Below are 26,808 nucleotides of genomic sequence, written 5' to 3' on the forward strand. Positions count from 1 at the left end.
GACAGCCAGAAAGACTATTCTGAGTAGGATGTTGCTAAGTAAGCCTTAAAGAAAGGGATGAATTGGGAACCTGCAACAGAGGGAATCTTTTTCTTTGTCCAGCTTTTCAAACATAAGTGGGTTTTGTAGAACCTGGCTGACGTTGGCACCCCCTCCCCCATCCCCTCTTTTTCCTGTTTGATTTTTGATATTTCATCATATGAGTTTCAACACAATCAAGCCTCAAAAGGTTGAATTTTTTTTAACTTGCTACCTTTTACTATCAGGGCATCCTTTTTTAGGCTGTGAACTAATGAGTTCCTCTTGATAGGAAGTATCTTGAATATAACTGATAGCACATAACTACTCTTATAGTAAAGGATCAGCCAGCACTTTTTGTATTAAAAAGACAGTCGGATCAAATTTTGCATCTTTCTCAATTGTAAAGATGGAGATGCTACCACCGACCTTCCTGAGATGTTGTATTAATGTAAAAGCACTATATCAGTGCTAAGTATCTTTATAATATAAATCTGATCAGCCAGATATTTTTCAACACTTTTCTACTCCCCAGTAATTTTAAATCACTAGTTTTTGTGGGAACCACATAATTTTGAGTGTTTGCCGACTACAGCTCCCATCTCTAAAGCTTTTTTCCTGTGACTTTTAAGCTCCCTTCAGTTCCTTAAGTCAATAGTGTACATAGATGAAATTAAAAACAAAGTACACATTAATAAGTAGGCAAATAATAGAGTATATTTTTTCTATTGTTTGCCTTGTTATGCGTGTATAGGTAGGAATGAGGCTAATGTTTTGGGCTGGGTGAATGATGTCATGAATTAGTTTAAAGCTAAACTACATGAAAGGTAGGTTCATTTCCAAGTGGGAGCAGTAACATTATGGGCATGTTTGGGAGGAAAATACAGTTTTGCCTAATCTGTCTAACATGGCTAGACAACTGGAGATTATGCACTTATGTAGACTTGGTTCTATGATTAGTCAAACTACTCACTGTCTAGAAATCTCTAGGGCATTGGGGATGCTAGACCCTGGGACCAATTTTATAATTTTAAACTCTACCCTGAGAGTCAGGTGATGGTGTTTAAACTGAATGGTTTAAAGTGGCGTGGATTCAGATCTCACTGACAGCTACTATCCATTTTAACATCCTTTTCTATGGAAGTATTTTAATCTCTGTAAAAACAATACAGTGGGGTTAGTTCTACCTTTTATCCAAGGGTCTGCTCCTCCATCCACCAGGATTAACTATTTATAAGCATGGATGATGACATTGTGTGTAGGAAGCTAGTTAGTGTGGCTGGGCTCTGTGCAAACTTCCTTTCTTCTTCCATTAGTCTACCGATGCCTGTATGTGTCTTCAGCAGGAACACCTGCTGCCCTTTCAGTTCTCTGTTCTCTACTTTTATTCTAAAGTTTGGGTTTTTGTTTGTCACGCAAACAAATACTCCATAGAAGCTGGATAGAGTCAAAGTTGACTTTTCACAGATTTCCTTAAGTTTATAACCCTGTTCCCAAACCACGAGGCCACCAGATATCCCCGAAGGGATCACAGTTTTATCTCTTTCTCCTTTATTTTTTCTCAGATCACCCAAGAGGCTGGAGAGTTTATGATCACATTTCCTTACGGCTACCACGCGGGATTCAACCACGGCTTCAACTGCGCTGAGTCCACCAACTTTGCCACACTGCGGTGGATTGACTATGGCAAAATGGCTACGCAAGTGAGTGTCTTTGTTTGGATGAGTGGGTTCTTACTACCTTTTAGCTGATTTAAATACAAATGAATGTGGAAATGCCCATTAAGATATGCCCAAGAATGAAAATATCATCCAGCTGAGAACATATACTCTCCACATACCAGTTAAGTGTTCTGTTCTTGTTGTTGCCTTTGATTGTCCTCCGCTGTAGTTGAATAGTTCAGTAACTAGGAAGGGGAAGAAAAGACTTGCAAAATAGGGGGGTAGGTGAGAGGGGATTTTAATTAATCCCAAAGTCCTAGTTCTTGAATGCAAGATGTGCGTGGTATTCTGTGGAGAATGGTGCTTTGGAATATGGGTCTTTATGGGAGGTTGATAAGAGACATTTTAATAGGTTTGGTAAATTTCTGCTGCACCCCAACTAAGTTCCACAGGGAACAAATTATCCCAGAATAGCCCATGACTGCTGTATTCTAATGCTATGTACCCAAATGCATAATAAATAAAAAGGGAAAGTTTTATGTAGCCATTTAACCCTTAACAAAAATGGACAAGTGACCTTCTGAAAACAACTCAATTTCTGTAATGTGTGCAGCTTGCTTTCACTGCCGAATACTTGAAAACACCCTTTACTTACTCTTTATCTCATTTAGAATCAACTGAAGTACTGTAGCTGTTGGTTCCTGGGACAAAACTCTGTAGGGAAAGCTGCAGGGTATCTTCAATGGAAGGTCTTTTCCTGTGTAACTTGTTCCCTTTGACAGCTCACCAGAATTAGAGCTGTTGGCCTTCAGGGTACAGTATATGGAGCATTTGTTTTGATACTCATTTATCTGAGTGTTTAGTAATGGCAGAAAGGAAATACCTTCCAAGCTAATGAATGGAGCTAGTGTATGGCAGAAGTGTTTCAACATCTTGCCCTAAGTGGGTAGTGTTTTTAATGTAGTTAGATCATGTGTTGTGATGTGCTCAGATGTGGTGGTGCCATGTACAAAGTATGAATAGGGGTCTGTTATTTCTGATCCTTTTAAGGATTCCATTCCCACAGGCTATGAAAAAGGATGAATGATTACACAGATGCTGATGGTGGTTTAATTTGGGGCTATTGCCCAAAATGTGCCATGTTCCTTTCCAAACACAGAGGAAAATACAATCTCTGCCCTAGGGTAGCTTACTACAAGCATATCCTTCAGGAAAAGCATAGTTCAGACTCCGGAGGAGATATCTGAACACTAATGTTCATAATGATCAAAATAATATTTTGTTCCATGGATTGGGACCCTGAAATGTATGTAGCTTATTTATAGTGAAGGTTCAGTTTGGTCCAGAAAAGGTAACCGTGTCCACTTTTCCTTAAGAAATGACTTGTGTTTTGTGAGTAAGAGGAGGTGCGTGGTTAGTCATAGAAGTTTTTTACCCTTTTTTCATCTACCCTGGGACATCCAGTATGTTTGACAGCTCTCTGACTTTAACATCCCCATCTTCAAGGCATAGTTCCTTCAACCATCTTCCTCCCAACCAAGTCAGGACTTCCTAGACAGGATTCTATTCAGAACTAATCAATGCTGCTCATTTATTACCATGAGTGGCTGCTTCTTGAGTGATGGGAGGCACTGCTTTCTCTCTAGAGGCTGAATATGATGTCTCTCCATAACTCCAATACCAGGCTGTCCAGGAACTTGTGGAATCACAGAAACCATGATAGCTTTAAGAAATGTTACTGTTTATCTTCTCTCCTTTTTTCTTTCAAGTTGTTGTTCTTTATTGAATTTATACCATCTACCCAAATAGAAACCAAAGCTGCTTGTGACTAACTTCATCCTGAAGAAGCACTTTTCTCTGCTACATCGCCTTCCCCTCCCTGTTCGGTGTTCTGTGAATTTGCCTAAGCAGGCACAGGCAGACTGGCTGTGACTATCAAATGCCATAATCTTCAGTGTCTGAGCAGCTCATCCTGCAGAAAGTATGCCCATCCCTCTAAGCTACTGAAAGGTGAAACGCCTGTCTCGTTTATTTTTCCAGTAATTTTCAGCCCATGGTCTCAGGGGATCTATTATTAGCTGACACATTTGACATCTGAACTCTGTGCTTGTCCTAAAATAAATTCCCCTTAACTCCACAAACATACATCTTAGCAGGGTTTTTTTTATTGACAGTTTGGCGGAGATGTGAGGCCGCTTGATGGGAATTCCACTGAGCGCTGATATACCTCAGGGCATGAAGAGAATTCATCAGCCAGTGCTGTCTTGTCTTGTCACATTGTGATCAGTGCTTGTTTCCCTCTATCAGTTTGACTCTGCTTTTACTCTTGTAGTGGGGTGCTGGTGAATGAGAGCCATAGATGTCGGCACACTCATTCAGATTACGCTGGGATTAGATGCCAATGTAACACTAGAAAATATAGTCATTAGCCAAGGGGAAAGGGGTAATTATCATTCTTAAGAATGAGTGCCACATCAGAACAGATCAATTTTACATCTAGTTTGGTCATGTCTCTAGTGGTGGCCAATACTAGCTTCTTCAGGAAGAGATTTAAACCTTCAGACTATGCTTAAGTGAGCAATCCTATACCATGGGACAAACTTATTCCTAACCTCCAACTAGTTTTATGACCTGAAGCATGAATCCTAAACTCAGTTTTTAAGACACTACCATTAATTTTCCAAGGAGTGATGATTCTAAATTCGCAAAAATACATGCCAAGGAGTTCCAGAGCTTGCTCTTTTGCTACCAGATGGGCCAGGTCATGAAAGAATTAGTATAGTTGCCAGTTAGCTATTGCTCTGGGAATGTTAAAAGGAGGTTCTGGCGGTGTTGACTGGACAGTAGCTAGCCACTTAATATACTTTAATTCCATTTTTTAATCTTTTAGGTGCAATTAAACCAAACCTATACTGAAATAATACCCAGCAAACCTGTTTCAGTGCAAAATAAGATAACGGGCTGTCTTAAAGCTACAAAAGCCATGAAATTCATAATAGTATTGACCCAGCTTTAAATAGCTCCTTTTGTGTCCGGGCACAGATGGAGTAGGGATTGGCCAGTATGTCATAAACTCTTCTCTGGAGGAGGGTGCATCAGTTAAAAAAATTAATCTTAATTTTTTTTTAAAAAACTTACCGCCCTCATGGCTATGACAGAAACTTTCTCATAGGATCCAATGCAGTGCTCTGTCTGAATCAACAAGGTGGAAAGATAGCTGAAACAAGTGATCTCATTTCAAATATTACATATGCTGAGCTTTCTTAAAATTCCCACTATCGGACTAGCTGTGGTTGAGAATGGTGGGAGCACTGGTATAGAAAATCCATTGCATTTTTATCATTGTGTTATCTAGGCCATCTTTGAACAGCGTTAGGAGATGTACAGTGGTAATAAAAGCCAGCTGCCTGCCAGTGTTTTTACCATAGTTAGCACCAGTGCTAGTGTAATGCTATGAAACTTAAAGAAAAAACTTCTTGTAGATAAATCTCCATGGGGTATAAATTCCAAATCTTAACAATCACAATTTGGTCAATGCTGACATTTAATCAAATGCAGATCTTTACATCAGAAACATCCAGCTAAACATCCAGCTACTATGGGATTATGGAGATCTTGTGTAGTTACCTCCGCTCTCCTCTTTCCCCACTCAAATAGCTAAACCCTACCCTAGATTGTTTGCACCCTGTTAGATGTCAGATTATTTATTGAGGTTGTAGACGAAGCCATATTCTATTTATATCTGGGCTCTGCAGAGTAAGGAAGGGTGGAATGGAAGCCATAACTCTGAGATTGAGTTTTGGAGTTAAAGGAGCAATAAGAAAAGCCTAAAACCCACAAGAGGTCTTAAATAAGTTTTGTATACATCAGACTTAAAAATAAATAAATAAATAAATAAAAAATGGCTAAGTAAATTTGATTTGAAATTTTAAAAATAGTGTTCAGGTCTGCTGTAACCCGGTATATACTAAGTTTCAGTCTGTAGCAAATGTTCCTGGAGTTATAAACCCCAGAAAATGGAGGTTTAATCATGGAAATTTTGACAAACCCTTAACTACAGCGGCGCCACCGGGCACTGCTCTAATATTAAAAGCAATTTTAAGCTCAGCCATGTGTTCACAAACAAGTGACATTTGGGAAGTGCAGTTTTAGATTGAGCCTCCATGCTCACATTGTTAAGCGGCATAGCGTGAAATTACTGAACAAACAGCATAGAGAGCTCTGAGCAGATCTGGGGAAAAAGTTGGAGAGTGGAAGGAGATGCCCAATTTATTTCCATTGCACCAGGTGACACTTCTCTGTTTACAGGATTCCATTTAATATTTCCAAAATCATGAGTTGCGTGTGTGTGTGTTAACCATTTGTTACCATGGTAGGGGATTCCAGATGAGGTGTGAGCTGTGTTATGGTATGTGGGCAATAAGTTCATTGACATCTCCTTTTTAAGTTAAAGAAGGATTTAATGAAATATCAGATGGTTGTGTTATGTGTAAACTCAGATTGCCTGTGCTTTTCATGATGAAAGAACAATCCTGGACTGTGTTTTTCTGGTTAAATAGCACAGGGTTTTTAAATGAGTTGACTAAAGCAGCTATTCTGATTTTGTTCATTTGTTTTGTTTTTTTTGCTGTCAGACATAGCTGGATTATATTTGCTAATACCAGAGTGATTTTTTCCCAAGTCACTATCATAGTTCTTAAAGTGCTTAGAAATGACACTGTGGAAGTACAGAATATTATTTCATTTTAAAAAAAGTCAACCTAGTTCCATCTCTCCTCTCTCCAGGTTGCAACAAGCAGGGCTGATTCCTGTCCTTACCACAACACAGGAAGTCAATAACAGGCCTTTCGCAACTAGCCAGATGGACAGTGCTCTTTTTTCCCATATGCTCTGACATTGGGGACTCAGAGCATAGATTTTGCTCTGCTTAGAGCTGTGGATGGAAGGAAAGATGTTAATGACATACAATAAGAAGGTGATCATATACTGCAGTGATGGGTGACCTTAGAAAAACCTACATAGAGTAGCACTAATTACCTGCCAGGTAGATAGAAAAGTACTGCTAACTACAGGAGAACCTGTCTAGACTGCAAAAATGTATTCTAACCAGAGCAGAGTTTAATGATCGGCTTACTAAAAACTAGTTCTGCTGTAATTGTAGGACAAGCATCAACGTTCACAGAAAATCAACACTTCAGCAGTGGCTGTAAAATTGCATAGGCAACTAATTATAGATATGTGTACCTTACATCTATGTAAACTTGTAGCTAAGGCTAGTAAACACTGGTTGTTGGATTTTTTTTTTTAAAGATTCAATTAGAAGTTGGTCTGATGGGCATTTAAGTGGCTAGTTTGCTGCTACAGCATTAATTTTTTAAAGAACCCAGTGGAAATTAAATGTTTCTGAGGTGAACATGGGAAATAGTCAAAATGACTAGAGGGGTGTATAATTGTAGATGAACAGGAATATTTAGTATTAGAGATGTGAACTGTTATCTGTCACCTAGTCATTGATAGACAGACCATTACCATATTAGCAATTTGTCCAAGAAATCCTTGCCTTAACTAAGCTAATGGTCAGTGCATAGTACGATTATCAAGTCAGCTTTGTGTGTTGGTCCATATTGAATCTCTCTCCTGTATCTGCTTACTGTGTCCCAGATTCAGGTCCTGATTCTTGGCAGACAGGATACCATGGATGGTCAGCTGAATTCTGTAGTTTCTGCCTCAGGCCTGGCTTATTTGTTTTTTTTTTTTTTCTTCCCAGTTCTTTGATCAGAATAGGTGTTCAGTCGACCTGACCTGAAGGAAGTAATCTGTCAAGTAATTGTTTTCTGCCTCTTTCACTTATCGCAAACCAATACCTGGCAAACACCTTTCTGTCTCGAGAGGTGTATAAATCCTCAGGACCAATTTCTATCGAGGGTGGTTACTTGGTGGCTGTTACCCACTGATCTACTGGAATAATTTCTAGCCTTTTTTGCATATAAAACAACAGGAAAGACTTCAAAATCCTGCCTCATAACATGCTGATGAAATCATGGGTGCAAAAGCCCGTTGTTGTTGTGTGTACATTTTCTTTTGCATTACCAAAAGTATTTCAGACTTCGTTGCTGTTCCCAGTTCTTGCTGTCTCTCTTGCATAGAAGTGATGCCAGTGTTGTGATGTTACTGACAATTCCCACCACCTCTCCTCCAGGTCTTTCTTTTTGATCAGTTTTCCTGACTTGCTTACATCTTCTGGAATCATTCTCTCTCCATTCTTTTGTTGTGATTCTTGCCTTTGGGTCCATTTACGCTACATATATAATCTATCTGCTGGTAGAGATGTACGTGTCCCCTCAGTTACAAAATGTCTGTCTTTTGACCTGGCTAAAAAGCATGATTAAAATCAGAAATGTACGTGAGAGAAAACCATGGATTGAGTAACTAGGATTTTGCTTCCCTAGTCGTAGTCGGTTAACATGAACATGACAATTAAAGGAATGAAAATGAGGGGTCAGCGACCTTGGTTCACAGGCATCTAGAGAGGTGTTTTGTTTCCTTGACATAGTTAAAGAAGCATCTGAAACCTCTTAACAGGCTATTTTAAACATACTACTTCTCTCAAAGTAGGGAAATTGTTCCTATCATGCATACCTCGATTGCCTTCTGCAGCAGAGCTTAATGAGAGGATGATTCCAAGCCGGTAACCCAGTTTAGGGAGTGATTACTTTGTGCTTTTAAGCTTTCCTGAGTCTGAACTGAGTTCAGTCACTGCCTCTGGCTCTGGGATTCTTGGCACACTCTCAGGGTACGTCTGCGCTGCTGCCGGAAGTAGACATACATGTGCTAGTGTTGACTGAGCGAATGTGCTAAAAGTAGCAGTGTCGTTGCTGCAGAGTACAGGCGTGTCTGAGAACCAAGGTATGTACTCGGGAGGCTAACCCATTGTGCTGCTGTGGCTAGGCTATTGTAGTGTGCTAGCTCGGTCAAAGCTAGTGCAGATATGTCTAACCAAGTTGGAAAATACATCTCCAGCTGTCAAGTAGATGTACCCTCATTCTCTTTCCAGCACTCCCTTCCTGGAGATGATACTTGGGGTCCAACCGCCTAGTCATGAAGCTAGTGCCAGTGCCTCCAGACTCCCCAGTTGCTTAATAACTTCCTTTCCAGAGCTCCAGTCCTGCGGGCACTCTAGCTTAGGGTTTACCTTTTCAGGGACATGTCTGTTTGCTTCAGCTACCACAGTCTTTGCAAAGGTTTCTAACAGAATTACTCTTTATTTTGTCTCAATCTGTGTCTCTCTTGTACTAAGTAAAGATCACCTGCATGCAAATCTCTGCCTCAGTTTCCTCACCAGTCTGCAGTGTTCTTTGGAAGTCTGAGGAGTCCAGGATCCCATTCCTGCATATGGCTTCTCTTCTGGAATACAGAGTCTTGGTCTGACCTCTGCAATCAGTGTCCTCCAGCTCCTGGGTGGTCTAGTACTCCAAAAAGGTCCCCTGTGCTATGAAAGCATGCCTCCTTTTTTCATCTCTGTTGTCCCAAGTGTAATTTGTCTGAGTCTTGAGATACTAGCATTAACACCAGGTTTCTTTGTTGCCTCTTCTGGGCAAAATTCCTGCTCCAAACCCCCTCCATATATACCACCAAGAATAACCGGATTCTCCCAGGTTAAGCACCCTCTTTAGTATACCCATTGTCCTGCCAGAGGAGTTATTAAACTGTTAATGATTACTTTTGTTGTTTCGGACAAGGGGTGTGATATGTGATGTTGTCCTTATCAGCCCATGGCTTGCTTATTACACACTGGGGGTTGGAATTAGACATAAGAGTTCATAAAATCAGTCAGAATCCATAAGATGTACATAGATCTCCAAATCATCACATTATCCCTGTAAATGCCTCAACCTGTCCTCAAGAGATTGTGTTGCAGCCATCATCCTTCCAGTCAAGAAGGCTTGAATGGAACCTGCCAGAGCCTGCCAATGCCATTTCAATACGGGGAGCTGAAGTTGAGCATTGCAGGTTGTTTCTGGGTGTTTTTGTGGAACCCAGTGGCTCTACTGGCCTATGGAGTGGGGTAGAAATCTGACATCAATCTTTAGACTCATGTATGTCAGCATGGAGCACTATCACCAGGCCTTCCCAGCCACTTCTAGATTCCTTGGTATGTCACGTAGAGAGATCTAACTCCTGCAGGAAGTGTTACTTTTCAAGATTCTAATGTTTTTGGAGCTGGGTTGTATTAATCAGTTCGTATTTACTGTGTGGAAAGATTGCTAAGGGGATAATATTGAAGGGTTTTGTTTGAGGGGGGGCACAACATTTCAGGTGTCAGCTTGCGCTCTGAATTCCCTTGTTTAGATCCATAACTTAATAATGGTATTGCCTTTTTATTTGAGTGTGACTGTTTGTTCTTTGTATGCTAGTAGTCAGTGTTTGCAGGAAGACTGTTAAACGTGGAGATTATACGAGGAAATGCTTCATACCCTCACCCGTTTTTGCCCCCTCCAGCATCTTCTCATGAACCTTGCCCCTTGAGGTAGTGGTCTTCGGTTAATTCTGTTTTGTTTGGTTTCTCTGTTTAATACTGTCCAGGAGGTCTTATGGCTGAAATAAAGCAACTGATGTTCTCTTCCTAGTAATGCGTAGTTTTGCTATATAAGGCTGCAGTCTCATTCTGCATTTTTGCTTTTGGTTGTCATCTGTACAAGGCCTTTGTCAATCAGTAAAGCTTATAAGAAGATACGGTTTAATCAAGTACACTACTAATAACCCTTTTTATAGCCTGCATTTTTACGTTGTCCAGCTAGAACCCCCTAAACAGCCTATACCTATAGTCTTCTCTTATTCAGGAAGACACTTCTGAACCTGCAGTTACTCAAGAAATTCATGTGCGTATCATAGGTCAGCTTTTCTATTTCTTTTGCAAACCTGACTGGATATAGGTGGATGGGAGCAATTTCTTAATTTCCTTATTATATTAATAGCAGACACTAGAGGCTGATAACATCTATGTTACTGCAGGCTGGCATTTTCATAGCTTCATTTCATCTCCCATTTACTCCAAAGACAGTCTTAGAATTATCTGTCTCAATATAAAATGGGGTCAAGCTGCTCTGTCTGCTTGAGTCCTACTTTTATGTGCTGGTACAAGTAGCCTTCATCTCCTCCTGGTTAGCTTTCCATCACACATCTCCATTCCAGCTCTCCTACTTGCCTGTTTCCTTTTTTAAAAAATATAGTCAAGACTACATACAAAACTATATATAGCCCTCCTTTCTTTGGAAAAGGTGCTCTTTTTGGAGCAGGTTTCAGAGTAGCAGCCGTGTTAGTTTGTATTCACAAAAAGAAAAGGAGTACTAGCGGCACCTTAGAGGCTAACCAATTTATTTGAGCATAAGCTTTCGTGAGCTACAGCTCACTTCATCGGATGCATTCAGTGGAAAATACAGTGAGGAGATCTATATACACACAGAGCATGAAAAAATGGGTGTTATCATACACATTGTAAGGAGAGTGATCACTTACCAGCAGGAGAGCGGGGTGGGGGTTGGGGGGAGAAAACCTTTTGTAGTGATAGTCAAGGTGGGCCATTGCCAGCAGTTAACAGGAACGTCTGAGAAGCAGTGCGGGGTGGGAGGGAAATAAACATGGGGAAATAGTTTTACTTTGTGTAATGACCCATCCACTCCCAGTCTCTATTCAAGCCTAAGTTAATTGTATCCAGTTTGCAAATTAATTCCAATGCAGCAGTCTCTCGTTGGAGTCTGTTTTTGAAGTCTTTTTGTTGTTGTAATATTGCGACCTTTAGGTCTGTAATCGAGTGACCAGAGAGATTGAAGTGTTCTCCGACTGGTTTATGAATGTTATAATTCTTGACATCTGATTTGTGCCTATTTATTCTTTTACGTAGAGACTGTCCAGTTTGACCAATGTGCATGGCAGAGGGGCATTGCTGGCACATGATAGCATATATCACATTGGTAGATGTGCAGGTGAACGAGCCTCTGATAGTGTGGCTGATGTGATTAGGCCCTATGATGGTGTCCCCTGAATAGATATGTGGACATATCTTGGGTAGCAGATAGAATGCGCCAGGTTAGGGTTCCAGGGGTGTGTCTGTGCGGATTTGTTCTTGTGCTTTTTCAGGGAGTTTCTTGAGCAAATGTTGTTGTTTCTTTTGGTAACCCTCAGTGAGGGTCGAAACAGGCTGGACTTCTATATAGAGTGCTTCCGCCGATGTGCACGGGCTGAAATTGTGGAAAAGCAGCATCACTTGCCCCATAACCTCAGCCGTGCAGAACACAATGCCATCCAGAGCCTCAGAAACAACTCTGACATCATAATCAAAAAGGCTGACAAAGGAGGTGCTGTTGTCATCATGAAGAGGTCGGAATATGAACAGGAGGCTGCTAGGCAGCTCTCCAACACCACTTTCTACAAGCCATTACCCTCTGATCCCACTGAGGGTTACCAAAAGAAACTACAGCATTTGCTCAAGGAACTCTCTGAAAAAGCACAAGAACAAATCCGCACAGACACACCCCTGGAACCCCGACCTGGGGCATTCTGTCTGCTACCCAAGATCCATAAACCTGGAAATCCTGGACGCCCCATCATCTCAGGCATTGGCACCCTGACAGCAGGATTGTCTGGCTATGTAGACTCCCTCCTCAGGCCCTACGCTACCAGCACGCCCAGCTATCTTCGAGACACCACTGACTTCCTGAGGAAACTACAGTCCATCGGTGATCTTCCTGAAAACACCATCCTGGCCACTATGGATGTAGAAGCCCTCTACACCAACATTCCACACAAAGATGGACTACAAGCCGTCAGGAACAGTATCCCTGATAATGTTGCGGCAAACTTGGTGGCTGAACTTCGTGACTTTGTCCTCACCCATAACTATTTCACATTTGGGGACAATGTATACCTTCAAATCAGCGGCACTGCTATGGGTACCCGCATGGCCCCACAGGATGCCAACAGTTTTATGGCTGACTTAGAACAACGCTTCCTCAGCTCTCGTCCCCTAACGCCCCTACTCTACTTGCGCTATATTGATGACATCTTCATCATCTGGATCCATGGAAAAGAAGCCCTTGAGGAATTCCACCATGATTTCAACAATTTCCATCCCACCATCAACCTCAGCCTGGACCAGTCCACACAAGAGATCCACTTCCTGGACACTATGGTGCTAATAAGCGATGGTCACATAAACACCACCCTATACCGGAAACCTACTGACCGCTATTCCTACCTACCTGCCTCCAGCTTTCACCCAGACCACACTACACGATCCATCGTCTGCAGCCAAGCTCTACGATGCAACCGCATTTGCTCCAACCCCTCAGACAGAGACAAACACCTACAAGATCTCTATCAAGCATTCTTACAACTACAATACCCACCTGCGGAAGTGAAGAAACAAATTGACAGAGCCAGAAGAGTTCCCAGAAGTCACCTACTACAGGACAGGCCCAACAAAGATAACAGAACGCCACTAGCCATCACATTCAGCCCCCAACTAAAACCTCTCCAACGCATCATCAAGGATCTACAACCTATCCTGAAGGAAGACCCATCACTCTCACAAACTGTGTATGATAACACCCATTTTTTCATGTTCTGTGTGTATAATCTCCTCACTGTATTTTCCACTGAATGCATCCGATGAAGTGAGCTGTAGCTCACAAAAGCTTATGCTCAAATAAACTGGTTAGTCTCTAAGGTGCCACTAGTACTCCTTTTCTTTTTGGAGCAGTATTTCTTTCCCGTAGTTTACTGCTCTTGAACCTTTTCCACCATGGCTTGCCATTTGTCATTGATATGTCTAATTTAGATTTTAAGTGCCTGGATATTAGTGATCTTGTCTATAAAGTGCAATGTACAACAAAGGCACTGTGAAATAAAGCAGGGCAACAAGTTAGGGATATGCCAACTGAAGCATTGCTTATTTGGCACACTGGTGTCTGTGGATTTTATTAAAGAAGGTGGGTTTAGTTACCCGTTAATATAAGTCCTGTGGAGTTGGCAGGAATAATTTGAAAGTGTGGCCTGGGGTCACACTGTAGGCAGCCTGCCTCAGTTTCGCTCTTGGACTGTTCAAATAAAACTTCACCCAGGCTTGTTCCCTCCTTGGGGATGGGTTTATTAATATGAAATAAACACCAAACAAAACTCAAAATCTCAGAACGAAGTCCTTCCGAAAGTCCACACAAAACAAAAGTTTCTCGTCCTCCTCCCAAGGCTTCCCGCCTGGGGCCTTTCCTGCTTTGTCAGGCCCTACCTGGCTGGTGTCTCAGGGCTTGTCTATACTGACACTTTACAGCGCAGCAACTTTCTCGCTCGGGGGTGTGAAAAAACACCTCCCTGAGTGGAGCAAGTTTCGGCGCTGTAAAGTGCCAGTGTAGACAGTGCACCAGCGGCTGGTGCCGCGAATACACAGCCACGTTAAAGCGCTGCCTAACGTTGCTAGTGAAGATGTGCCCTCAGTCCTAACTCCCAGGACTCTGCTGAAGCCTGCTCATGCCTAGCAGTCTCTGATCCCTGAGCATTTCCCCCCTTCATTGCAGCTTCCTGCTGATCTTTACAGAGAAGACACCTCATCTCTTCCAGGTGTGGCTCCTTCGTAATCAAGGCAGGCTTGCTGCTGGCCTTCTGGCCCTTAAGGTCAAGCCACCCTGTTACAGAGCTGTTGAGATTGCTTTGCGAGCCTTCTGTTATCAGAGGAAGGATATTTACCTTTTTAAAGCAGAATGATGGTGCCTTTTCTTACACCATTCTGAGGGGGATCAGTGAAGATTGCAGTCCATCTGAGATTTCTCAATTCAGCACTCAGTTTTTAAAAGGAGAGGCCTTTTCTAATACTTAGCCTGGTTTACTTCAAACTTAATTACTGTACAGTGTAAACCAGATTCCTTTTGGTGCTTTTGAAGACTTTGTTCTTCTTTTTGGTAATGAATTTGCCTGCTCTGGGTGATTACTGAAGGGCCCAGAGGAGATGTGCAGGCCTTCTGGAATGGAAAGCTGCCCCTGACCCAGTTGATTCCTGAGAGATCTAGATTGACATGATCTCCTGGTCTTTCTCTGTCTCACTAACCCTCTGATTGATAGTGTTGAAGGTGCTTTGTGGTTGCAGTAAATAGCTACGTGAAGAATGGGCTCTCTGCAGCTTATTCTTTGCTTCTCTGTTGCACAGGAGTCCACCAGATCCAGTTGTTCATGTGGCGGAGTGGAGGCTTAACATTGCAAGATTATCAAAAATCCTTTCACAGATCTGCCGTACAGTTGTGTCACCTGGTGTCACTCCATTGGAATTGCCTCAGAAGGTGATACTGGAGGGTCAGCCAATAAGTGTGGACATAAAGCAGAAAGAACAGTTCCTAAGATGCCTGTCACCAAACAAAACCTTGGTCCTCTCAGTTCAAGGAGCACATAAATTGTGGCCACTTTAACTGGATAGGTGGCTGCTTGCTGATGGCTTCAGTGGGAGTAGCTCTTTCTTGGAGCATTATTTACAAAGATTGTGTTCCAGTTGGTGAGAGTTAGAAGGAAAAACCCTAGTGTTCTTAATCATTCATGTTTCCCAGCCATTCATGGAAGGACTGCATATGTCTTAAGCAAGTCTGGGATGGATCAGAACTTTTCCTTTTGTAAAGTCTGCCTCTCTGGCTAGAGCAGTGCAATGTAGATGTGAAGTTCATGGAGTTTCAATGGCAAAATACGCATGACAAATGGAGATTGCCATCATTACTATAGAACTTTTGTGCAGCCTTAAAACCCCAGTCAGGAGGGGGAGAGATGAGGGTCTTTGCCCAAGAGAGGTGACCACTGGGAGCGGGAAACCTTGAATGGGTGACCTTCTTCAAGGGGCTCCAGAGGGGGAATACAGGTGCAGTTACCCTGAAACTGTGATAGTTGATCAGGAATAAAAATGTACATCCTTGCTCAGTCAAAACTCTCATTAAAGTCAGCAGAAGACTTGCCTTGTTAGATACTGAGTATGGACTTTGGAATCTGGCCCTTAGATGTTAAGTTGTGTGTGTTGAACTTCTTGTTAGTCGTAGTGTAATTCACTGAGTGCGGTACCATTGTGTTAGATACCGCAGAGTTGTGAAAATTAATGTTGGTACAGCTCTTTCCAGATCTGAGGTGTTTACCATGTAATCTTAATCCATACTCCCACATGTATTTTTTTTACCCAGTGTCTTCTAATATCCGCACACAGTGCTCAAGGATATGCTTATTTGCTCTTTGAATCCATGTTTGCTTGCGTAGCTGGAAGTAGGGGTATGACAGAATATACCCCTGTGTTTACACCCTATGCGCTATTGTGATAATCTGTGTACAAAATATGCCTTGTAATGTATCATTTTAAAAAGTCATAATTTATCAGTAACATCATGGCAAAATGCACTTAGCAGGGTTATATATGAAGTTATAAACACAAGCAGAAATCATGACTAAAAGTGTTTTCCAGATAAGTCTGGGGAGTGGCCAAACCAGTTCCTCAGAGACAAAGGGCAAGCTGACTCCTCAGCCCGGTGTAAACAAGCCTGATGGACCATTATCTGCTAAGTGGCCATTCTTTGACAGGAAAGGGGCCAGGGGCAAAAATCTACATCTTAGCAAAGAAATAGCATGGCGTCTCTTGCCACACAGGCTGCTTGTCGCCTTGCTCCCAAATGGAAGTGTTTTTCAAGAGATGGACTGAAACTATAAAAAGCAGGGGCAAATACCCCAAGACACCCTCTTTGTCCCCCTGCCCATCGGATGCACGGCACCTGAAGGGAGAAAGGAAGCAGCCATTGGACTCTGGGGGATGGGTCCTGACCTAAAGAGTTTGGTCAGTAAGATTGCTGAAAGCATGTGGTGAGAGAAATTTATTTTTAATCTAATATAGTTTGTTAGGCACCAGTTCTATTTGGGCATAAGCTTTCGTGGGTAAAAAAACCCCACTTTTTCAGATGCCTGGAGTGAAAATTACAGATGCAGGCATTATTATACTGACACATGAAGAGAATGGAGTTACCTCAGAAGTGGAGAACCAGTGCTGACAGGACCAACACTGTACTGGCCCTGTCAACAACATTGTACTGGCCCTGTCAACACTGGTTCTCCACTTGAGGTAACTCCCTTCTCTTCATGTGTCAGTATAATAATGCCTGCATCTGTAATTTTCACTCCATGCACCTGAAAAAGTGGGGTTTTTTACCCACGAAAGCTTATGCCCAAACAAATCTGTTAGTCTTTAAGGTGCCACCGGATTCCTTGTTGTTTTTGTGGATACAGACTAACACGGCTACCCCCTGATATTAGGCACCAGTAAGTGTTTTATCTTTATTTTTCTTGCAATAATTTCTGAGTTTTATGCCTCATCATTACTTGTACTCACTTGAAATCTATCACTTTGCTGTTAATAAATTTGTTTTATTGTTTTATCTAATCCAGTGCGTTCAAATTGAAGTGTCTGGGTAGCAAGCTGTGTGCATATTATTCCCTTAAAGGAATAATAGACTTAATATATTTGTACTGTCCAGGAGAGGACTGGGCAGTATAGGGCATACATTTCTAGGGGAAAATCTGGGACTGGGAGTGTGTTGGGGTCACCTTGTGGTAATTGTTAAGGCTGGTGAGATCCGAGGTGTGGCTGGCTGGCTGGCTGCTGCACAAACACAGACATAGCTGGGAGTGACTTACATGCTGGAGGCTGTTTGTGAGCAGTCCAGGTTGGAGGCTTCAGAGGCAAGGCATTGTAAAAGGCTCCCTAGGTTACAGGGCAGGAGTGACATAGCTACTCATTAGTCTGGAGTGTACTCTGGTATGTCAGAGTGGGTTGAAGGCCAAGCCATGCTTTAGCTTGGGCTGGAACCCACTCACTTTTCAGTGAGGGTGCAGGCAAGATCGCTCAGGTGCTGGTAGTTCTCCAGTGCCCTTCCCACAAATCCTCCTGAGAGACAGGCAGATTTTTCTGCAGTTGACAAGGTTGACTGGGAAAGAATCCTACAGTGCCTCAGCCCAAAGAACCATGGGATATGCCCATAGACACACATGTGCAAGTACAGAAATAATAACATGACTATGGTTCTGCTATGAGAATGCTTGTACTTGAGCGAGGCTAACTGAGTGCCTGGGCTAACTGTGCAGTGTAGTTATACGCTGAATGCTAGGTACTTCTGAGTATTATAAATACTGCTTGTCTCTTAACTTCCACTTGGCTGGGGGGGGAGAAGGTAAGTTACAGGTTGTCTTTTCATAGGCCTCCTACTTCCCCAGAACTCAAATCCCCATTGTTTTGAGCCTGTTGAAAGCCCAAATACAAAGCTAGCATCCTTGATGAGTATGCCAGTTAAAATAGAGCAGCTGGTTTGGGAAACAAGTTACCTTCTGGATAGTAACTTACGTAAGTTACTGAGATCAGATGTGCTTTGAGATTGAAAAGCATTTTCATGCTCCTGATTGGTGAGGCTGGCTGCAGGTGCTCTTTGTGCTGGAATCTGGGCCAGTGCATCTGTCATGTAACTCTAAATGAATGTTGAATGCTCAATTTAAAACTAGCACTCTCTTTGTGGTTCCCTGTTCCCCCTTCTTTTAGCAAGTGAGAGCAGCTTTAACCATTCAAAGAATGAGAGTACTTGGCTTCCTGTTGTAAAAGAAATTCATAGTTCCAAACATCTCTATTCCTGTGGCTTTTTCCTGCTGGTGACAGGAATCTAACTCAAACTCCGTGGGAATCCTAGAAAACGATTACAAGTGTAATTTAAATGCATCTTTATTCTTCCACAGTAAATGTGCTTCGGGGGAAATGAGTCATCTCATGTCTCTGTCCTGTTCGTCTTCCCTTGGAGCATGCATGCAGTGTGTGTGAGAAAAGGGTGGTGTGGTGGTCAGGCAAGTAAGAGGGATGGGTGGGTGAGCACAGGCTGAGAGTTTTTTCCCTTGCCTTCAGAGTGACAATGAGTCCATATTGAACAACCTTGTGCTCATGGCTCCTTGGAAATGATGAATGTTCACGTTAAACTGATGTCACTACAGCTGAGATGCTTGTTCTCTCTACTTGCGGCACTCCTGTCTACCTTGGTTAAATCATTTGCTCACTGAGCAGGGCCCCAGTATTCCTGCCCACTCTGCTCACCTCCCCAAGGCCCTTAGAAATAAAACTTTTTTTTTTTTTTTGCTGCTGCTGCTTTTCCAGTGGTCTAGTTGGAGATGATTCATCTTCAGCTAGTCTGCTATTTTGTCTCTCTCTGTATGGTAGATGGCCTCATAGCAGGAGAAATGGGAGAGGAGTGCTACCTGCTTGATAGTATTGATGCATGGGTAATATATTAATGCCATCTATTCCAGGAGCAAATTCCCTTGGCAGTGCTGGGAGAGGAATGGCTTTTTCCCCTCTCAGTGCCCTTCCCTTTTACTGCCCTCCCCCCCCCCACCCCCATGCCTTTTTAAATACCTTCTAAACACTAGTATTCATTACTTCCTCTCTCTTTTCTCTCTCCTCTCCCCCCCCCCCATCCCCCAATCATTAGCCATGTGTACAAGAAACACTTTAAAATGAAGGCTACCTGTTGTGACAGTGTAGTTGGAGCAGATTCCTTCCAAATTGCCTGTCCTGATTTTTGGCTCCAGTTTGTTTAATCATTTGTCTTTCCTGACAGAAGTGCTCCTAATTTTCTTCCAGCTTGGTTCCGTGGTGACAGGTGCAAGGTTTTCACTGGGTGGCTCAGAGAGGAGAATTATGAATAAGGTTTCGGATCTTGTGTGTTCTCAGTAACTCACCAGTCCCTCATGCTGCTTTGAAAATATCTGCAAGTGGATGTAGATTCCGACTGAAAGAATTTGGAGTGCTTCATTTATTGCATGGTTTTCAAAAGAGCTTTGGTTGTCTGTGCTATCTTTTGCCTTTTTCAGATATATACCTAGTCTACTGCCTGCCTTATTTATGCACAGACTCTCTCTCTGTCTGCCAAATTCTTGCAATTGAAGGTACACCAAGTGAATTTTAGCTTCTTAACCTCTGAAAAGAGGTTAATTCAAAGTACATACTAGATGCTAGTAATGCCAGAAGATACTGTGGCCAATTCATTGTATCGTAAATGAGCATTCTGTGTATACCATAAGAGAGTTGTTTTTTTATTGGAAGAGGTGCCAGTATACACCCTAAACTGAAAAGCATGTCAGGCTTGGTAGAATTTGCTTCCAAGACTGTTTTCTAGAAAACAATGTGTATGCTTGTATGTGGAGGGGGAGCAGTGAGGCAAGGTATTCTTGAGCTGATTTCACCCTATGCAGCAGTCAAAGCTGCATACCTGCTCAGAACAGGAGTTCGTTTCCCCCATCTGAACAATTTGGTGATTATAGACTATAAAATGCTCTTTTAACTTCAGGAGTTAGAGGTCTTCCCTGGAGGTCGTGAAGGTCCAAGGTTCAAGCCCTGTTGACAGCCAGAGTTTGAAGGTTTTCATAGTTGCTAATGATGGAATTAGTTTTTTTCCAATTTTCTTCCTTGTTTATTTAATTCACATAATGAAAAAACATCCTACACAGGTTTTATAATTATAATTGACTGATTATAATAGTTTTTGGCATGATACCCAACAAAACACAGGTTTTCCACAGGCTGGTTATTTGTCACATACTTTGGTTACACGTTACCCATTGGCAGATTTGAGTCTGGTCCAACTGATGGCTCACAGGAAGATTCTTTCGGGCCCCTGAACACATCCGCCCATGCAGCAGACCTGCTGTACAAAATGGCGTCCTCTGCGCAGCATGACTTTCCATGCAGTGTACATGTAAAGACATGCCACATGGAGGATGCCATTTTGTTTCTGTATGTGATGCATGTAGGTGCTACTCATGAGGCCTACATCACTGGAAAAGTTGGGCCACCTTTATGAAGGGTTGTCCTGATTGGCTGCAGTGGTATTTGCGATACCAATGATATACAACGCCATGTGAGGCAATCTGTTCCATAAGGTACCTGTGGTCACAGGTCAAACCCCACAACAATGTGGTTGTGTTCCTTTGGTATACAATGACTTGTGCTATCCTATGAAAAAGCCTGATCTGCAATTAGGAAACTACTTCCAAATTCTTCCCCTAAGTTATAGTAATGATGGAAGTATCATCCTGGGATGGGAAACCCACAAAGAAGAGTTCCGTAGGCAGGGCCTTTGTGTTTTCTGTCTTTTGGACCTGGTCACCAAAAAGATGGCTTCATTTCAAAGTATCAGGGCCTTGTGCTGCACATAAGCCAGTGTGCTATTTCCTGCAGGGTGTGGGACTGGACTGTGATCCCCCAAGCCATTCCTGGGACAAAAGGAGAAAGTGATTACAGACCATCTTAGCCAGTCGATAATACGCCTTCATAAACCGTCCCTAAATCTTAAATGTGGCACTTTAGACATGGATGTTTTATGTTCCACTGAGCAGAGTTACATTTCTGCAGAACTGTGACAGTGATGGATGCCTTCTCTCCATAACTTGGTTGCATGTGGTGTAAAATGACAGATCCTTGGTGGGTTTTTTTAGCACAAAAGGTTTAAAAAAAAAAAAAAAAACACCATGGAAAGCAGAGTATGCATAGAGACTGCTTTACCCCCTCAGCGGGGTAGTCTAGGATTGCTATGGCTTAGCAGCTTGGAAATTCTGAAGTTGTGTGGGTGCTGCTATCCGCTCACTTAAAGCATAACCCGTCCTAGTTCCTGAGTTAACTGCACCTCTGACCTCCTTGTGGCCTCCTCAAGGCCATCCCACTGAAGTCTCCGCCTCTAGCTGCCATCTTTCTTGGGGCAGAATCCCATGACTTTTCTCCCTCTAGACCTGGGCCTTAGGCTGCAGACTCCTGCAATTCACTGTGATTTTCTCAACAGACTTAGCTTTACCGCAGCACCTGCAAGCCTGTTCTCTCAGGGGCAATGACAGGGTTAATCAGTGGCCAACCAGCCTTCACAGAGCAAAGTACTATTTATTTAGAACAAAAACATTAGAGAAAACAAATTGTAATGGAAAACAGCGTAAGTACATATCTAGCTTACCAACTGGTCGCTCATCTTCCACAGAGAGAGTCTGGTAGGATTTAAAATACTTCAGGTCTACTGCAGACCTGTTACCTGCTTTGTTTCAACATTGATTTTTAGTTCCTACAGGAAACATCTTTCAGCTCACCCATTCAGCCAGGTATACAATCACTAGCTTGCAGGTAAAGTTACATAAACATTTATAAAGTTGATACAATAGTGTTTGAATATTCTGTGTTTCCATAGCATCGCAACTGTCAGTGGACTATTGTAATTACATACTTTGAGAACAAGAAGTACAAGTGAGTAGCCTTCTTTCATGAAGCTGTAAATCTTGTACAACAGTGGAGAGAATTGAACTTTTTCTTACTAATGTCTCAAGACACTCAGCAGGTGGTGTTCGATTCAAATTTATAAAATCCTTACTACATAGGCAATCATTTTATTTAGCCCACAAACTGGAATGAGGCTGTCAAGAAAAGAAAGGAGGTGATATTTTATTGAATCCCTATTTGTAATGCTTCTGAGAGGATTCTTACAGTCTTGTTGGGCTCAAACTCTGGATCTCACTGATTTGGAATTTGTTTTGTATTGTAATTCTGTTTGCTGTATAGAGGAACCGCCTGCATGTGTTCAGGATAGATCCCAGACTAATGCCTTGAGAGCTTTGAAGTTGCAGAGTAACCACATGATGTAGATCTACAGAGACAGGAACTTAGGACTGAAAGGGACCGTTATGGTCATGGAGTCCCATGCATTGCTGTTGCTGGTAACCCAGTCATATAATACTGTTCATAAACTTATCAAGCTGCATCTCAAAACTAGCTAGGTTGCTTGCCCCCACTACTCCTACTGGAAGGCTGTTCCAGAATCTCATTCCCCTGGTTTTCAGCCTACGTAGTGAAGACTCTGAGGGGAAGGCGCACAGTAGTTTTGGGGAATTGTTTTTTTAGTTTAAGATATTAGAAGAAGCTTTGTATGAAGCTATTAAATTTTGCCCAACATAAGAGAGACTTCTCAACACTGTCTACCATTCTGTTTTCTGAACCAGAATTCTCTGTTTTGATCTTGTTTATGGACAGAGTGGGGTAAATCTTGCCCTTATCTGACACCATTTGCCACTTATCTACTGTCATTCTACCCGCAAAAACATGCACAGAGCATTACAGAAGCAAGCAGAGAGGAAGCATGCCCTGCAGCCAAGGACCAGGGGGAGTCCTTGGAAATTTTTTGCCTAATTGTTTTGTTTATGAAACTCTACAGTGTGTTTCCAGTGGATTTCCTAATGAACTGGTTTGTTTTTGAGACTTACTGCAATGCTAGTAATTACACCAGAAACAGGGGGTCAAGGCTCATTCCTTCCCACAAGCTTTCAACTACCAGCGAGTAAACATGCAAATGCACTTTTTTAGCTCTTCCTATTTTGTTTTGTTTTGTTTCAAATTTAACTTTTCATTAACCTGAGGACAGGTAGTCTTCATTCACCTTTCCCATCTTGCTTAGGCATCTTCCTGCAACTTATGGTGCCTCGGCCATTTTACAAAACTTGGGCATCTAAATGGGTGTCGGTTTGAAGTCACAGAATGTGGAGTTCAGTGGAAGGAAAATTTAGAGAGAGGGCGCATGACTATGTTTCCGTTGCCATATGTGGGTGGGTAGTAATTAGCTGAACCCTAGTCTGCCTGAATTAGGTCAAAGACACCAACCTGCCAGTTAGAGTATTATACTGGGAAGGGAGTCGTTTGGAGACACCTGCATCTCTGAGTAGTTAACAGAAACCCGTAACCTTCCTGCTCAGTTAGTATTCTGAAATTTTAGGTGGAAAGAGGCGCTGTGAAATGAATTAGCAATATGTGTTTTTCCCCCCAATATAAGTGAATTAGTGGATAAGAATTTTAGCTTCCTCTTGGAAGCAGCCATTTTGCTTGTAAAGCAACCTCCTCTATGACCCCAACATCACGGGCAATCCAGAGTTTAGAGGCATCAAGCCAAAGCTTCTGTCCTGCTTTTAAAACTGGCTTAACAAGGAGACGAACTTCATCTTTGAAAGTGTACATTTTTCTTGTGTTTAAACCAGCATTAAAGCAAAATGGAATTTAGTTCAGTCTTGGTTGATCTTGCATATTGCCAGGTCTGAGTTCAGCAAAACATTCAAAACAGGCCTGAGTTCAGCAGGAGGCCCAGAAGTGCCATTTTTTTAAAACTGATTTATTTCACCTAAGCTTCTATTTCTGCATGGGGAGAAATGTTCCTTCGCATTAACTTTCCATATGCTACTGAGCAGATTGGATTCTGTTTTCTTTTAGTAGCTGGGAAGTCAATTGTTGGGGAGAGAATCCACCTTCCAGAAAAGTGATAAAATGAAATCCAGCTTTCTGTATATTTCTATTTTATTTTTTATTACTGTTTATCCAATGAGTGATTTGACTTAATTTGTGTCCTTTTACAAAGGACTATTAGTGGTCATAGAAGACAATTTGACAAATCTGAAAGACATGATAAAAGGTCGGTGAGACTTAGCAGTTTTCCTACTCCCACCTACTGGGAATGGTAAAGAGATGGTAAGAGATAATGGGAAGGAGGTCCTTGGCTTGACTAAATAATCAGTTCTCCCATTTAGACTGTGGGAATGTGGCAATGAAATGACTTTTTAGCCCTTGGAGGGATAAGACACTGTTTGCCTCTTTAGGAAAAATGTGTTATTGTGTTTATGCAGTTTCAGGCTCTCAAAGGGGCCTGCTGTCCCAGTTCTGAATTGATCAGATCTGCTGGGATGGGATAAGTTGCAGGACTCAAGGTGGGGATTTTATTTACTTTTGTCTTTTTTTTGTATTTTAATAAACTCTGTCTGTATACTACAGTAGACTAGCCTGAACTCTGTGTTCTGTGATAGTGCAAAGAGAGGGAAATCTGTTCAATATTGACTGTCCTCCAAGCTGGGATCTTCAGCTTTTATCTAAACAGATTTGTTTATGGTTCTTTCACATTTGCTTTGACCATAAGTAGTCCCTGCCATGCTTTTATCTTCATAACCTATCTTTTGATAACCAGATCCCTATTGCTCCTTGGGGAGGCGGTCAGTGAAGTCGCTAGCTTCTGAAAGGAGAGATAAGATGGGGGCAGAGGAAGCCTCAATAGAAAATATGTGGATTTGGTGAATTCTTAAAAAGCCCTCCTGGGCTATGAGGAAGGTAGCCTTTTTGTTAAATACTTAGCTCAAGGGAAACACTAAAACTAAATATATTTATTTCAGTTATTTCACTAAATAGGCCCTTTGAGTCTGTCTGAGACTCATGATTCACGTGGGCACTAGCCTTCGGCCCTCTCATGCTTCATGTAGGCAGTCCTGTGTTCTGTGTAGAGTGCAGGCAGGATGAGAGAGAGGTTGTTGTGTTAAAAATGGTAGGCATTCACCCAGGGGTGCAGGATTTTATCAACAGGCCAGTGAGGGGTTCACTGGGTGAAGCTTTTTTACTGAGCTGTCATTATTTTGTTTTTCAGAAGTCAATTTGTTGCTGCTTTGGGTCTCTGATTCCCTGTAACTGAAGGAAAACGGCAAACCCTACAACATACTTTCATTTTCCTCTGAACTTGCCAGCAGGTCCTAGGAGACCCTGGTTATGAATATTCTGCTGTTTGATCTGTCACTTTCTCGGCATGCATGGTGACAGCCACGCTGTTTCCCAGCAGTTTGGTATGGCAATCTGGGTACCAAATGAGAGGAGAAGAGACTCAAAGATGCTTGATTAGATCCCAGAGTCCCTTAACTCCATAGCTGTAAATTTTTTCATCTGTCATTTCGACTTGACAAGTGTACGGCCTTCATGTTGCCATTTAGTCATGGTCCATGCTTTTGGTGACCTTGTCACTAAGTCCTTCTGTGGGTCTAAAGCAGGGATTAATTCCACTGAGAGAGCAGAGATGGAAGCCTGTCATAAAGATTCCTTGGGCTGCTTGAATAGGGTTTTTTTTTTTTTTTTACAGCATTTCACTTGTAGCATGTATCGATGGGCAGGGCCGGCTCCAGGCACCAGTGAAGGAAGGCGGCCAATAGAAAGGGGCGGCAGTCTGTGCGTTATTGGGGCGGCACATCTGGGTCTTCGGCAATTTGGCGGCAGGTCCTTCATTCCCTCCCTTCCTCCTCAGCGGCAGCTCAATTGGGTTTTTCTTTATTTCCTTTTTTTTCCCTTTCACTGCTTGGGGCGGCAAAAAAGCTGGAGCTGGCCCTGTCGATGGGTAGGCGATGTAAAGGGGAGTTTGGGCTGTTGTGCTGTGAAGATTGGGACTTCACATCAGGGTTTCTGTAGTCCAGCCAGCACCATTTTTTGAAGAAGAAGAAAGACATTTATTGTTTATAAAAGTGATTCATATGATGCACGCTGGCTAAGCCGCACAGCAAATCAAATCCTGTACCTATTAAATCCAGGCTAAAGGGTAGCAATGGTTAAACTTTTGTGCCACTGACAGGAACTGGGGCAGCATTTTCCGAGCAGATTTTTTTCCTTGTGCAGATCTTTTAAAATCCAGTCCAGAACTGGCCCAAGGCATGCCATCTTGTCTAAAGGTATTAGCATTTAGGGGCTTACATAAAGGAAACAATATTTCATACCTCTCCTTAACGCTGTCGTTTGGGTGTAGACTTGCTCGTTTTATAACATTGGAACTAAAAGGCCTAGACATGTTTTAATTTGAAAGCAAATTGAACTCTGTAATGAGGTACTAAATCTCAGGAGTCTATGTAGCTTTAATTTAAATGTGATTAGTTCTGCTTTGGACTATTTTACCACACTTTGTTTATGTGCAGACTCTTTTTATTTTATTTTCTATCCTATTTATACTTTATAATTTGAAGGTACATCATAAATATTGAGAGCTACCACCTATGTTGCATACAGGTGTTGCATGCTCTCTCTACAATCTCTGGTGAACTGTCAGTGTTTTAGCTCTAATGACATAGCTTATTAGGAAGTGCTACTTATCCCATCCTAACCCTCCAGCAAGGAGAATTGGGAGAAGCAGAGTAGACGTGGGCAGGGTTGTTGATTTGCGCATGCCTGTTGATCTGTGTTTTCTGCAACAGTCACAGAAATCCATTACAGACATTCAGGGAG

General features: G+C 42.2%; 1 protein-coding gene across 1 annotated transcript in view; it reads left to right on the top strand.

The window, feature by feature from the left end:
* The window catches only part of KDM4B (lysine demethylase 4B), a 210,431-nt gene that overhangs the window by 82,979 nt on the left and 100,644 nt on the right, over positions 1–26,808 (top strand). The window contains exon 10 of the mRNA XM_074939369.1: positions 1,584–1,721. Within this exon, the coding sequence (XP_074795470.1) occupies positions 1,584–1,721 (138 nt within the window). The remainder of the gene's footprint in view (positions 1–1,583; positions 1,722–26,808) is intronic.

The sequence above is a fragment of the Natator depressus genome, chromosome 25 (genome assembly GCF_965152275.1).
Source record: "Natator depressus isolate rNatDep1 chromosome 25, rNatDep2.hap1, whole genome shotgun sequence".
NCBI classification, from domain to species: domain Eukaryota; kingdom Metazoa; phylum Chordata; order Testudines; family Cheloniidae; genus Natator; species Natator depressus.